The sequence below is a fragment of the Chaetodon trifascialis genome, chromosome 5 (assembly GCF_039877785.1).
Source record: "Chaetodon trifascialis isolate fChaTrf1 chromosome 5, fChaTrf1.hap1, whole genome shotgun sequence".
Lineage (NCBI taxonomy): Eukaryota > Metazoa > Chordata > Actinopteri > Chaetodontiformes > Chaetodontidae > Chaetodon > Chaetodon trifascialis.
Window position 1 is genome coordinate 17,562,458 of NC_092060.1, and position 14,533 is coordinate 17,576,990.

The 14,533-nt window shown below is 43.6% G+C and overlaps 1 protein-coding gene across 2 annotated transcripts; it reads left to right on the forward strand.

The window, feature by feature from the left end:
* The first annotated feature begins 4,888 nt into the window (after positions 1-4,888).
* wfs1b (Wolfram syndrome 1b (wolframin)) lies at positions 4,889-13,462 on the forward strand. Of its 2 annotated transcripts, none has more exons than XM_070963364.1 (10): positions 4,889-5,061; positions 6,134-6,520; positions 8,239-8,312; positions 8,535-8,679; positions 8,803-8,976; positions 9,133-9,213; positions 9,429-9,586; positions 9,694-9,930; positions 10,055-10,173; positions 10,523-13,462. In XM_070963364.1, exons 2-10 carry the CDS (start codon positions 6,136-6,138, stop codon positions 12,069-12,071), a joined length of 2,922 nt encoding a protein of 973 aa, XP_070819465.1. In that variant the 5' UTR covers positions 4,889-5,061; positions 6,134-6,135; the 3' UTR covers positions 12,072-13,462. The 2 variants fall into 2 exon arrangements, with proteins under 2 accessions (XP_070819465.1, XP_070819464.1); XM_070963363.1 differs by having other exon boundaries at positions 4,924-5,061; positions 8,236-8,312.
* Positions 13,463-14,533: the final 1,071 nt, after the last annotated feature.

The window sequence follows — 14,533 nt, forward strand, 5'->3', positions numbered from 1 at the left end:
CAGGCAGCACCGCATACATCATCACAGCTTTCTGTGGCTGCAGCATATGCAGCCCATTGCTGCAGGGCAACGTAGGCCATAGGAAGTGCAAGAAGAGGAGCACACAGATGAGTCTCAATTGTCTACATCATGCCCTTCCCTGCAGTGGTCACTCACTCATCCAGAATTGGAGTCCCAGTAGGCAGTTTATTTCCAGGTTGGGGACGTTTTCGAGTGAGGTAATGCAGGCGAGCAAAGGGGGCAAGTTTGGAGTTGAAGCTGCACTCCATTCAGGTTCCTGCTGAGGCAAGCAAACAGACACCCAGATGGAGTGATAAAGTGAAAAAACACTGTGGTTGAGAGCAATGCAGAGAGGGAGGGATGTTTGCCCTGTTGGGTTTTGGTGAAGGATTGACTCAGAGAGCAAATGTGTGTCAGAGAGCGGTAATGAGTGTTTCTGTTAATTGTTTCGCCTGAGGTATTTTTCACTGTTTTCCGCAGTATGGTATGTTGTGAGCCTATTTTTGTACCGCGCTCCCTCGGAAAGAACAACAGGAGAATTCTCAGAAAGAGAGATGAAGAAAGGATCAAGTAAACTTATTTTTCAGTTGATGCCACAATAACTTTGTGTTTTAGGCCTCGTGATATCTCATTTTCTGAGAAGAACAACCCCATGTGTTGTTAGATTCAGGTGATTGCGTTGCTGATGATTTAAGTATTAAAGTGATGGTTGGTGAAAAGCATCCCGGGCCTGTGTTATGTTTCTGAGAGAAGACTTACTGACGAGGCTGAACGGACAAGTTATATAACCATCTTAACCACAGACTTCTTCATGGGAAGAGAGACACAATCTCACCCATTAGCAATGATAGCAGTGGATCTAGTCAGCCAGCCTATTTCAATCTCTCCAGCCCGGTCATTAGTAAAACAGTAGTGTGAGGAGTCAGTGTTTTTATTAACTTAACATAATCATCTTAGGTTTTCAGCATATCCATGAGAGCTGTCGATAATAAGATTAACATATTCATGACTGCTGACAGATTAAACTTATTATAGCTTTTAGAGGTGGCCTTTGGTATTCTGGGGGGACCAGAGATTCAAATGAGGAATGTATGTATAGAAAGCTAACCCTCCATTGAAAACATTAGACACCTTTGTGTCCATTGCAGAAGTCAGCAACCACACTGATCTATTTTCCACAACGTAACCCCAAGTCCTCAGTCTGGAGTGCTTGCGGTGACGTAACACTTTCATATGAAGATAATTAGGCTTTCCGGGCATGAGTCACCACTGTTAGTCACTAAAAAAATCTGAGACTGATGTTCCATGGTCCATCCCTAAAAAACTTAATTCATAACATGAACATAACAAGATGGCAACCTCGTGTGCTCTGGTTTGTAAAAGCTTTTCAAACATAGTAACAAAGATTTTTTTGGTTTCTGACTTTCTGGGTGAGATATGAGGTGTTTAATGGAGATGCTGTTGTTAAATGTTCCATTAGACTGTCGAATGCTTTGCTCCACAAATGCACCATTACTGCCCACACCCACAATCATAATACAAGTTGTTTAATATAGCAACGGTGCAAGTATATGACTCAACACGGAGAGTCATGGAGAGCTGTATTAGCATTACAGTGTAGCCCCAGTGGCTTGAAATGTATATAAATAATGCATTGTATAATCTTCAACTTGTCAACTTATCATCATAATGATAATATGGTCTGCAATTGAGTATTGTGAGCCACACTCCACATTAAATGAGATGGTTTCTGTCCCCGCTTGGTGCCTTTTTCAGGACATCTCTTGTTTTAATATCTTATTAAAGAGGCTCTCGAGCAACTTTGTGCATGAAGTTCAGTTCACTGGTCGAGGGGAGAGCTATTCAGTCTGTTGTATGATGTATTCTGTGGCTGTGGGGGGAGCTTTCCAGTGATTTAAAAAATCATTCGGATGCTGTCAGGGGTTGGGCTTTTGGCTTTAATATTGCAATGGAAAGTCTGCCTTACGAACCAGGTTTGAAAGAACCGGGCATTTAGGAGGCAGAGAAGTTAGTGTTTAATGAAAGACACTATCGAGTCACATTAAGAGAGATGAAGGATCCAGGTTAAAATAAAAGTCAGGATATTTTTGCATCTGCTCCCTCAATTCTTATTATTTCTTTACAATGAGTCCTTCAGCTTTAGGTTAGTGCAATACTAAATGGCTGGAAAAACACTTTAAGACAAGACACAATTTTCAAATAGAACATGAGCCTGGACCTAAAGGGGCGTGCCAAGAATCCACTATGCATACAGTTATTCCTATTCTCCATCTTTTCTTTTATTTGATTTTCCTCTTTCTGCTTTTTTCCACTCAGGCCTCAAAATAGCAACAGATCAATACACAGAGGGCTGGCAGCTGAAGAAGGGACCGAAGCCACAAGAAGGAGTTCAGTTTTCCCCACTTACAGAATGTGTAGGAAGTGCCAAAGATTTAAGCAAAACCGTTTGTAAGAGTTTATAATTACAGGTTCATATGAAAGATGGGTTATGTTCTATTAGCCAATGGCACCAATACAAGAGCTGGATTAACTCCCTGTCAGAATTTACCCAAAGTGACAAAAATTCAAAGTTTCCTCATCTGTAGGGCATGTTGTCTGTTTTTGCGGTTGTATCAGAACATAAACAAGCTGCTGTGATATTTATAGAGCACACAGTGTGCAATTAAAACCACCACAGGACCTGAAAATTGACCAGAGTATCAGCTGGCTGCAGTCCATCCGGCACTACAGCTCAGTTCCATGCAGAGAGAAACTCCAAAGGTCAGAATAGCTTCTTGGCTGCTTTTGCGATGGAAATGCTCATCTTCACTGCAGTCGATGTCCGTTCTCTCATAACCCTTCTGGTTACTATGGTTACTGACCATACCTCCTCTCCTCCTCCTCATGTCTCTCTTCCTGTGAGAGTCATTGGCAATGCTTGGGGGAGACCGTGGGTGGGGTCTATACTGTACATACAGGAACCTGCTACCGAGACACGGAAGGAGACGAAGAGGGGTTTGAGTGCATTTTGGACTGATAGTCTGTAGTCTGGTGAGTTGTGCAGCTGCTTTTAATGACTGCAAGCGGCAGGGTGCCATACATGAGATTAAGAAGATGGGGAAGTCTCCATCACTTGAGGTCGAGAATAATTCTTTACTGTCTTGAGGGGAAAAGAAAAAGAAAAAAGAAAGCAGACAAAATAAAAAAACAAAAAACAACAAACAGCTTGTTTCAATTTTCTATCAACCCAGTAATGACCTCATGGTAAAAATCTGCATGTGTTGACTGTGACTCTCAGGCAGGGGCAATGTGCCCCTGACAAATCTGCTCAGAGATTTGCATAGTCAATAGGTTTGAACTCATAACAAGCTTATTATTACAAATATCTGTCTTGAGCTCCTTTGCCGAATTTAGATGGGAATTGCATCTGTGAGTGCATGTGTGTCTAAGCTTATTTAAAAGACAGATTGCCTAATATAGATTGAAGGTGTACATGTGAAAGACCAAAACCAGTATAAAGGTCCTGCTTATCCTCTTAACTGGATTGCATTAATCTACTAATCGAGAGACATTTACATAACTGCTTCAAGGCAGCTGCAATTACAGCCCTCATTTCCTTATTCTCCCACAACACAATGTGGTATCTACTCTCATTCCCAGAACTTTAATCTCACTCCTTCCCCTGAGTCCTGTTGATTATTCTCATTCAAAGTCATTTAATTGTCTGCTCTCCTTCCTTTTTTGCCTGGGTCCCCCTCTTCCAAACTTTAATGTTTTCCTTTCCTTGTGTTTTTCCCAGTGCTCCTGATGGCATGTTGCATTGCACATGAATGTGAGCATAAAGATACACTTCAGAGCATCACCCTCAGTATCTTATGTTTGGGTTCAATCAATATATTGTTGTTACAGAGAAAAAAAAAACTGGTAGAAAATTAGAGGCAGGCTATCACAGATTTTGCATTTTTGTTTTGCAGAATGAATAACTCTAACTGCATTTTGCCTGTACTCTATGACTTAATCTATCGTGGACTTTGGATCATGTGATTACACATAGTTGTTAAGCAAACACTGAATCCTAAAGGAAATCAGATTATGTACATTCAGCACCTTACACTTTTAAGACCAATTTTTAAATGAGGTGTGAATGTGCTAATGCTATATTCCCACACAAAGCATGGCTTCAAAATATCATGGTACCTTTTTCTTTCTCCAAATATCATCGACTAGAATATTGTATAACTCTTAATTAATTAATTAATTAATTAATTAATCATAAAAATAGTGCTACACCATGGATAGACTGTACGACTGACATATGGAAATTTTAAAAAAGGAAGAAACAGCAAAAGCAAACAAACAAATTACAGCAGAATGGTGGATTCATTGTTGTTGTTGTTGTTGTTGTTGTTGTTGTTGTTGTTGTTGTTGTTGTTGTTGTTGTTGAAGATTGTGAAATATGGTGTGAACATGTTAATCGTGGGTATTTTTGTTTGTATGATTTTTAGATCTACCTTTGCAGATGAAAACGAAATGTCATGTACTGCCATCTCCTGGTAGAAATATTTTATTACATTGATGCGAACAGAAGAAAGAAATCGAATAATGATCAATAAAAAACAAAGCGGACCTTTAAACAAGTCCCATCCTCCATCATAGAAACTTATTATAGAATTTAAGGCATTGAAACGGGTGTTATATAGTCAGTGAACTGTAATAACTGTCCCTGATACCACCCTAAGAAGTTGGCAACTTATCGGTATTTGATTGTTCTTGACTGAGACATTATTTGAACTTCCTCCCTTTGCAACCTATCAAATCACGTCTAAGAAAGGCAAATCCTCATTTTAATCCAATCACAACACGAAAAATATGAAGTGGGCGTGGACGTGAAGTGGAGCAGCTGTGGCTGGAGTTTGACCACACAGGTCCGGCGCAGAGGCAGACTGTAGAAAAGCGACAGGGAAGAATGACTCGGGACGCTGAATAACAAAGTAACTGAGACCTTTCTCTGGGCCTTTTCACTCGGAGGATTTTAAATAATTGGTGCGTTCCTGGTAAAAGGTGAGCAGACAACAGCGCGGACATGTTTGTTGATCAGGTTAGCATTAGCAACAAAACCACAGGTTATTTTCGCTACCTGCCACATCTGTCACTATCAGTTATATGTCGGTTGCATACAAACTGTGGCACTGTATGTACACTGTATAGCAATTGGGGAAACGTGAATAAACGGTGGCTAAGTTAGGATCACTGTTACGACTATTTGCGTGTCCACTCCACCGGGTATCTCTGTGTCATTGGTTCGTCTCCATGCTGGCCAAGGGGGGGATTCCCTAAATTGCGACACGTTTCCAGTCAGGGCACTTGAAGGATGCCTCCCTCTCTGTAAAGCTGCCCAGGGCTCACTTGATGATGTCTAAAATAGACTGCAGACCACATGACGGCTTTGCTATGACGGAAAACAAAAGGTTTTATTCCACAGCTTAACCAAACCAAACTCAAACGCAACATGGATTGTCAGTAGGGATATTAACCCTTAATTAAAAGGGAATTGAACAAGCGCTGCTCCAGTCATTAAGGACCCATTGCTGTCAGTTGTTGGAGGGTTGGGGTGAAAATCTGCTGGCACTCAGGTCTTCATGATCACATGTTTGAGAGCCACAGGTGTCTGACAGCACTGTGTCACAGCTGAAGTTAGACATGTCACCAGAGCTGCAGCATGTAATCAACTAGCTGTCAACTGTTAAATCATTTGCTAGCTATTTTGATCATTTGAGGTTTTGAGTACTTTTATACTAAAAAGAATAAATTCGAGTCATAATTTTGTCATTCCTGATTCTTAAATTTGAGTATTTGCTGGGTTCTTTACATTGAGCAGCAGCTGAGTGAGTGGAAGTGAAAAGAGAAAGTGTCTGTTCAGGGCAGCTGTTACTCCACTGCCACTTCCTTCTTCTTCATACCTTCTCCCTGTCAGCTGTTTTTCCTTGAACACATGCTTCCTTACACTCTGCTGATGTACACACTCCACCATGTCACTTAAATTTTATCATTAGTGTTCTCAGATACTCTTAAACATCACTCATTAAACTCTAGAGTTTTCCTGTCGCTGATTTGTTGTTGTTGCCATTTTCAGCCATGGAACCGTCACTGGCTGGCAACCCTGCCACCCAAAAACCCAGCCCCTTGTCTCCCTCCACCCAGCGGCCAGGCCCTTCCTCTTCCAGCTCATCCCCTACCACAACCGCACCGACCTCAGTCCACCATAAGCCTAAACTCACAATGCCAACACGTCCAACCACGCCCTCATCTTCTCCCTCCACTGCCTCCCCTCTCACTTCTCCGGGTCTGTCCTCCCGTTCCTCCTCCCTGTCCACTCCGCCCACCTCCCCTCTCCGCCAGCCCATCAGGACCCCCTCTCAGGTGGGCAGATCGCAGCTTAATGCAGCCTCAACAGGGAATCCTCCAGGTAGTTCCACAGCTGCTGGAGCTGCTCCACAGCCTCCTCCCACACCTGAACCAGGTGAGAATCAAAGTCTGAACTTTTTGACCCAATATGCTTTTAATCATAAAATCTTTACTGCACTGTTTCACTGTCCACAAATCAGTGAAGCCAACACTCCCAGTTTACTGTGTGCTGCAGTTCCTCCATGACAACCATAGATGTTTACCACAATATGTAAAGCAGCCGCTCCCTGTCTGCTGACTTGAAGAAAAAAGCCAGTCCTGCTCCTTCCAAGGACACCTGTGCCATGTGCGTAGCTGTCTAGATTTGGACAAATCATAATAAATGAAACGAAAAATGGCATTGCAGTGACATTGCATCACTGTGTAAGCAAGTGTGTTGCATCAGGGGAGCGAGCAGCTGTTGTTGACTGTGCAAAGCAAACAGTTATTTTAGGGCTCAGGCGGAGGATTGAGTATGAGCGGCGTCCCAGGAGGACTGACGAGCATCTGATGGAAGCTGCCGGATCCCATCGCGTTTTCTGTCTCTTCCCAGAGACAGGCAGGCACAGACAGACCCCCACTTCACATGCCAGTATCACTTCCAGCCTGTGGGTGTTTTGAATCTTGGAAAGCATTTCAGCATTTCCTGCCACCTCCGTCTTTTTCCAGGTGTACGCGATTCGAAAGATTTCCATTTGTTTTGAATGCAACAAACGCGATGCCTGACTTCAGAAGCAGTCGACTCATTTTCCACGTGAGCTCTAGCTTGAGTGACGCACCGGGATTTGAGAGTAGCAGAACTCATAAGCCAAAAGAAGATGATAATTAAACCAGCAGGGTTCAGAGGGACACTCTTATCAGGACAGGATCTGTTTCTGGAAGGAGCTGACTCACGCTCACACTCTGGGATCTCTCATGTCACCGGCTGGAACGTCAGCCACAAGCCTCTCTGTTTATCTGGACCGTGTGTGCAGAGTATTTTAAAACCAATGATGATTATACTTTAAATACCCACCTGAAGAAAAAAGCATTGTGTTTATTTTACGTCTTTCTCTTCAGGCTGTGGTATTTCCACAGTGTGATTATTTCCACATTCACGTTTTGTCCGTCGTAGACGTGAACTTGAAATGGAAACAGCTTGGTCAGCAGTTTCAATGTGCCGTAAATAAAGATGCTATGTTGTCACTGCACTGTGCCAAGATTAGGCAGCTGTGTGTGTGTGTGTGTGTGTGTGTGTGTGTGTGTGTGTGTGTGTGTGTGTGTGTGTGTGTGTGTGTGTGTGTGTGTGTCTACCCTGCTTTTAAAAAAAGTTGGCACACTGTACACCATAATCGAATGCACTCATTTACAGACACACCGACAGCAGTTTGACAAAGTGTTCCTGAGCTCATGTAGTAATTTCCTTTACACAATCATGCGTTCACAAAGTGGTGAAACTCGCTCCCTCCTCGCTTGGTAATGACTGAGCCTTTCCAGGATGCCTCTTTCATACCCATGAACCTGTTTACCTGTGGAACGCTCCGAACAGGTGTTTTTGGAGCGTTCCACAGGTAAACAGGTTCATTGGTAACAGTTCAAATCTTTGATGTCCCACAGGAGAAAATCATTTTTGAATTAACTGTCACTAAATCATTAACAGCCACACATTTTATGCAAAAAGGCATTTTGTTGGATACTGTTTAATTAGAATGAGTAGTATATTGTGTATGTGTCACAGTATATATACTGTATAATACCCTCTTATGAGAAATCTACTGCAGTGTTTCGTCAGTCACTTTCTGTTTCCTTCAGAAGAACCAGAAGAGGAGGTCAGTTTTGAGGATCTGGAGGAGAGAGCAAAGTCAGGAGACGCTAAAGCACAGACCAAGGTCAGTGAGACTGAACGCATTGCGAATACTGTTGACTTTAATGAGCAGATGGTGAGCACAGAGCAGATCGGCCAACTAATGATAAATGTTATTTCAGAGTGACATATTGATGGGAAGGACAGGTCAAGAGTCAACTAAGTCACGGCAGTGCTTGCTTTGCAAGTCTAAGGGTGTGTCCGTGTGTGTGTTTGCGTGCATGTGTGTGCGCGTGTGTGTCTCCAGATGGGGCGTTACTTCCTGGCAGTGGCAGAAGAAAGAGACGAGGAGCTGAATAACTGTACGGCGGTCACTTGGCTCATCCAGGCTGCCAAACAAGGACGCAAGGACGCCGTCAGGCTGCTGCAACAGTGCTTAGCCTCCAGGAAAGGTACCGAAATCTCCCAGTGCCACCCCCAATCTATGGCTGGTGGCAAAGTAGCATGAAAATCACTGGTTTGATGCTGGGTTTAGTTGTCCATCATCAGCGTGCACATTTGTCTTGTTTCTTCAGGCATCACTCTGGAGAACTTTGAGGAGGTGAAGAAGTTGTGCACAGAGACGCGCTTCGAGAGAGGAGTCAGGAAAGCAGCTCTGCTCATGTACTGGAAGTTAAACCCGGAGAGGAAGAAGTCATTGGCTGTTTCTGAGATGCTAGAGAATGTCGAACACGTCCACTCAGATGCGGGTACGGGAGTGGATATATTGTCGTTTCACACAGTGACGTTGCACAGTTTTGTGTTGCTTTTGAAAACACATTTATAGCAGTAGTAGTCCTGTATTCACCATGTTTCAAATCATAAAGAGGCAAAGAAATACGGACTGCTTTGTCTTGTGTTTGCAGATAAACCAGTCTCCCCGGGCCCATTAAACCGCTCAGCCAAGAAACAGAGGAGAGTCCTGGAGTCCATGGTCACCAGTGAGGGTATGTGTGGTTTGAAGGATTACGGAAAAACTACTCACCCGATTTTCATCAAAGTTGGTGAAAGTTCAAGTTTGGGTCTCAATCCCAGGGCGGATACACAAATATTTTTCCACTTTTATTAACATTTTGAGATTGGGCGTTTGGCCTTGGTGGAATAAATGTCATTCGTCTTGTAGTCAGCGGACAACATGTGCCTTGTGTGTGTGTCCTTGTAGCCAGCTCCCACGTGGGTCTTGACGACTTTGTTGAGATGACGAAGAAGTTCGCTCAGGGTGTTGCTCCTTCACCTGTCATGGCTGCAGCAGGAGGCGACGATGACGACGATGACGATGTCATAGTGAAGAATCCAGATGAACTGCCCTTACACCAGAAGGTAGGAAGCTCTGCCGGTGTGTCTGCCGGTCCATTAAATGAACATTTTTCACATTTTGAAGCCTTGGCGATGCACTGACACTGCTCTGCTCCTCTCTTGTGCTTCAGCTGCTGAAGTTCCCTCTGTACGCTCTGCTGGAGATCAAGGAGCACCTCATCGACTGGGCGTCACGGGCTGGCATGCAGTGGCTCAGCGCCCTGATCCCCACGCACCACGTCAACGCTCTAATCTTCTTCTTCATCATCTCCAACCTCACAATTGAGTTCTTCATCTTCCTCATCCCCCTGCTGGTTTTCTACCTCTCATTCTTCTCCATGGTCATCTGCACACTGCGGGTTTTTCAGGTCACTGACGACTAGATTTTACTCAGTGTTCTTGATTTTGGCGATATTGAACCTGCGTAAGAGGACTTGCTTTATATTTGTTGGGACAAGTAAACTGAAAATGAATGCGCATCTTTTCCTACAGAATTCAAAAGCATGGGAAAATTTCCGGGCTCTCACAGACCTGCTGACTCACTTTGAACCTGGTCTGGATCTGGAACAGGCTGAGACCAACTTTGGATGGACACACTTGGAGCCTTATCTGTAAGACCATCTCTGTTTCCACGTGGACAACTTTGACTGTTTACCCTGTTTTGTTTGTGACTGCAAAGTTTGGTTTTGTTCAGGTTTTGCCTGATTGACATTAGCATTCTTATGTAGATGTAATCGTGCAGTGTTTGCTTGGTTCATTTACTGTTCCTGTAACTTAGGGAACAATAGGTTTTATTATTTAACCCTAATAGTAATTAAACATATTGCTAGAACATATAAGAAGAATAGAAAGATGTAAGCAGTAAAATCAAAGAGAGTGAATGTAATCAAAAGGACAAATACACATAAAATGCACACAAAATGAACTGAAAATGCTTCTGCACCCTGTGTGTGTTCTCAGGTACTTCCTGCTCTCGGTGGTCTTCGTGGTGTTCTCCTTCCCTGTTGCTGATAAATCCTGGATCCCCTGCTCCGAGTTGGCTGCTGTCGCTCTCTTCTTCACTGTCACCGCCTTCCTCAGCCTCCATGCCTCTGCTCAGCTCTTCGCTCGTAAAGCCCTCCTCACAGAGGTGCTCTCCGGAGTGTGCTCCCTCACCAGCCTCCTGCCGGACTCCCTCTGGTTCCTCAGGGTCTTTGGGATGACGATCGTCACTGTGCCTCTAGGGGACATGGTGGCGTTGAACCTGGGGATGCCATGGCTGCTGTATGGACACCTTTTCTATCTCCTCTTCCGTATGGCCCAGCTGAGAGGCTTCAAAGGCACCTACCTGTGCCTGGTGCCCTACCTGGTTTGCTTCACCTGGTGTGAGCTCACCTTGGTGCTCCTTAATAACGCCTCTGCAATAGGACTCATCCGCACCTGCGTTGGCTACTTCCTCTTCCTCTTCGCCCTTCCTGTACTCTCACTGGGCGTGGCTGCAATGCTCATCATCCAGCTCCTGCAGTGGTTTCTCACCCTGGAGCTTACCAAGATGGTGGTCACTCTGACAGTTTGCTTCGTGCCAGTAGTGTTGAGGCTTTGGACCCGCTTCAGCCTCAACCCCATTGCAGTTCTCCGCTCTTTGTCGCGGAGCAGCATCGTCAAGCTCATCCTGGTGTGGCTCAGTGCGGTGGTGCTCTTCTGCTGGATGTACGTCTACAGGTCTGAAGGCATGAAGGTTTATAACTCCACCCTGACCTGGCCTGAGTACAGCAACCTCTGTGGCCCTCTGGCTTGGAAAGAGTCCAACATGGCCCAAACTCAGATTCTCTGCTCTCATCTCGAAGGACATCGCGTCACCTGGACCGGACGCTTCAAATACGTCCGCGTGACCGACATTGAGAACGGGCCCCATTCGGTTATCAACCTGCTGCCAGTATTCGTGGGGAACTGGATGCGGTGCCTGTATGGGGAGCCGTATCCTTTGTGTGAGGAGGTGAAAAACGTCACAGCTGAGCCCCAGCCCCTGCCTGCCCCGGCTCCTCCTCCACGAGATCCCCTCTGTAAACTTAAAAGACTGGCCAAGCACGAATGCCACATCAAACGCTTTGATCGCTACAAATTTGAAGTGACAATGGGCATGCCGCTGGAGAGGAAGACCAAGAACGGGACGATCGTAGAGGATGAAGACGCGACTAAGGACATAGTTCTGCGGGCCAGCAATGAGTTTAAATCTGTGCTTTTACACTTAAAGACAGGAAGCCTGGTGGAGTTTAGTACCATACTGGAGGGTCGTTTAGGTTCCAAATGGCCCGTGTTTGAACTGAAAGCCATTCACTGCGTGTCATGCGCCGATGTCCACACTACCAGCCGCAGGCAGTACAAGATTGAACATGACTGGAGGCGCACGGCTCAGTATGCCCTGCAGTTTGGTTTTGACTTCTTCTTCAACCCCTTCCTCACTGCCCAGCTAGAGCAGCACTGGGAGGCAGAGACGGAAACAGAGACTGTGGCACAGGAGGGGGAGTAGAGAGGGGGATCTGGCAAACACACCCCTGGGAGAAATAAGATGTATGATAATGATAATACTGTATTCAGGTGGAGAACATTATTGGTTGTACGACGCTGTTCTTCATAGAATCTCATTGCAGCACTGGCAGATATTCAGATATCTGTGGTATCAGTCCTGTAGTAAGGCTGAAAATGAGTAAGTTTGTGTTTGCAGTCTTATAGCTTTTGAGCCAAAATGTGTGAGAAAACATAATATAATGACATTATAATGACAAGGTTTTTAGAGTAAGTGATTTACTGCCTAACACTAAAGTATGAAAATCGTGACGTAAACCTCCTTCGCTGTGGTCAGCTGTGCATTTCATCCAGTTTAAGCTCCAGTCTGTTAAGTCATTTGATTTTCTTCATTTGTTGTAAAAACACTGTGTGATACACACATTTTTAGGTGTGGTTATCAAATATTTGTGGCCATAATCATCAGTTTTTACATCTGATGGTTTCCCTCTTGAACTGTTGAACCTTGTTGTGTCTGTGGCCTAAAAATTAAACAACTATTGTATTGGGGTTTTTTTTACACATGAGGTTGTAATACTGATGATAACTTTGTAAGAGTTCCCTTTGCTGTTAAGCTTTAATCATTTAACATTATACATATAGACTATAAAAGAGGAGGATGGAGCCTCTCTGTCTGAAAAGTGGAGCCAATGTGTAAGTGCCTTGAACCTGCATTCTTTGTAATGGCCAGCAGGGGGCGATTCCACTGATTGCAAAAAAGAAGTGTGATTGTATAGAAGTCTATGAGAAAATGATCCTACTTCTCACTTGATTTATTACTTCAGTGAACATTTTCATAATGAGTTTATGATCTCAATCACTGGTTTCAAGTTTTCTTCAATCCAGCATCATGTTCATTTGGTAAATTATGGTCCAATTTAGGGTGAAATAAATAATGAAGCGTGCTTTAGGACGAGCCGACCCTGTGATTGACAAATTGCTGTGAGTAATGACAAACTCGGAACTTCAAAACAGTCGTCCACAAAGCAGAGGGTGAGGTCACGGTGACTGGGTCTTTTGTACAGTTGATGATTATTCAGCGCATGTATAGTATGTTTTTTTTTTAAATGGTTGGAATTGGAAATTATATATTTTCAAGTGCCTTATAAGACATAGGCCCAATCCTAATCCTAATGTTTCATATAGATGGAATATTAGGAATTAAGGAATATTATCTCATGCAATTATCCAAGTTCATCTCTGCCCTCTCTGCTTCTCCTCCTCCCACTTTTTCCTCCCCCATTTGTCTCCATCTCTGCTGTGCAGAGACTTAATATATTTAATATTTGCAGTCCCTGAGTGTTTGAAGTTAGAGCGTCACTACTGTTTTCTGTACTGTGACCCATAAACATAATGAAAACATTTGCTTGTTGCTATTTTTATTTCACATTATTTGCATTATCTGTCAGTCCTGACTTTATCATCAGTGTTATTAGTTCATATTGAAAACAGACCTAAAATATAAAATGAACAATGGTTGAATTCCATTCAGATTTATCATTTTCAGGGTCCTGGTATTGTGCATGCTGGCTCACTGTCACACAGTTACTGAGTCACTTGAATGCAACAGAGCCATCAACAACAATAGTAACACCTGTGCTTTTCCTACTACAATAATTCAAAAAGCCTGCTCTTATAAAGGCATGTATAGTGCTAATTGTTCCCAAAAAATAGTGAAGGCAGCTGTAATCAATATTTCTATGAAAACAACAACAACAATATGACAATGGTGAGTTTCAGCTCATTGATTAGCTGGTTGGTTCAGTCTCATCACTTTTTTTACAGAGAAAAGCTCTAAAAACCCACCGCACGCACCACACGGCACACAGGCAGCATTCAGCAGCTAAAGAGACGCATATTTTCCTCAAGAGTTGGTGGAGACCAAAAGCAGAGCTAGAAGAGAGTAAATATTGGAGTTATTTGTCAGGTGGACACGAACGCATCTCCAAATGAATGATAATGTCGCTCCTTAACTATTAAGTTCACCATTATTCACTTCAAAGGTAATGAAATGTCCATGTTTCACTGGGCCCGACTGTCCAAAAAAAATCAATTACTGCATGATTATGTCAAAACTTATGCTGTGATTGAAGTCTGTGAATGTGATCAGTGTTCAGATATGAGGAAAGATTGTGTGAAAATCCAGGTTAGAGTGATTTATTCAGAAAGCAGCATGATCTGTCAAGTACAGGATGGACAGACTTTAGACAGGAGAGAACAGAAAAAAATGATGCTCATCAAACGCATCCGTGAAATCCAAAACATGAAAACACCGATCAGCAGAGATGAAATATCACCAAAAGAAACAGGCGGTTCATGTTATTTCAAGAAAACAGGGCTGTTATTGTTAGATTCAGGGCATTTCAGGGCAGGAAAGGCTTCAGTGGAAATGGCAGACCACCACCTTTTTTGATTCCAGGTGTGATA

Bases quoted from the DNA above. Each gene is read 5' to 3' on its own strand.
- wfs1b (XM_070963363.1), top strand. From the start codon at position 6,136: ATGGAACCGTCACTGGCTGGCAACCCTGCCACCCAAAAACCCAGCCCC. The intron at 8,680-8,802 runs GTACCGAAATCT...TTGTTTCTTCAG, and splicing joins GTGCTTAGCCTCCAGGAAAG to GCATCACTCTGGAGAACTTT. The intron at 9,587-9,693 runs GTAGGAAGCTCT...CTTGTGCTTCAG, and splicing joins AACTGCCCTTACACCAGAAG to CTGCTGAAGTTCCCTCTGTA.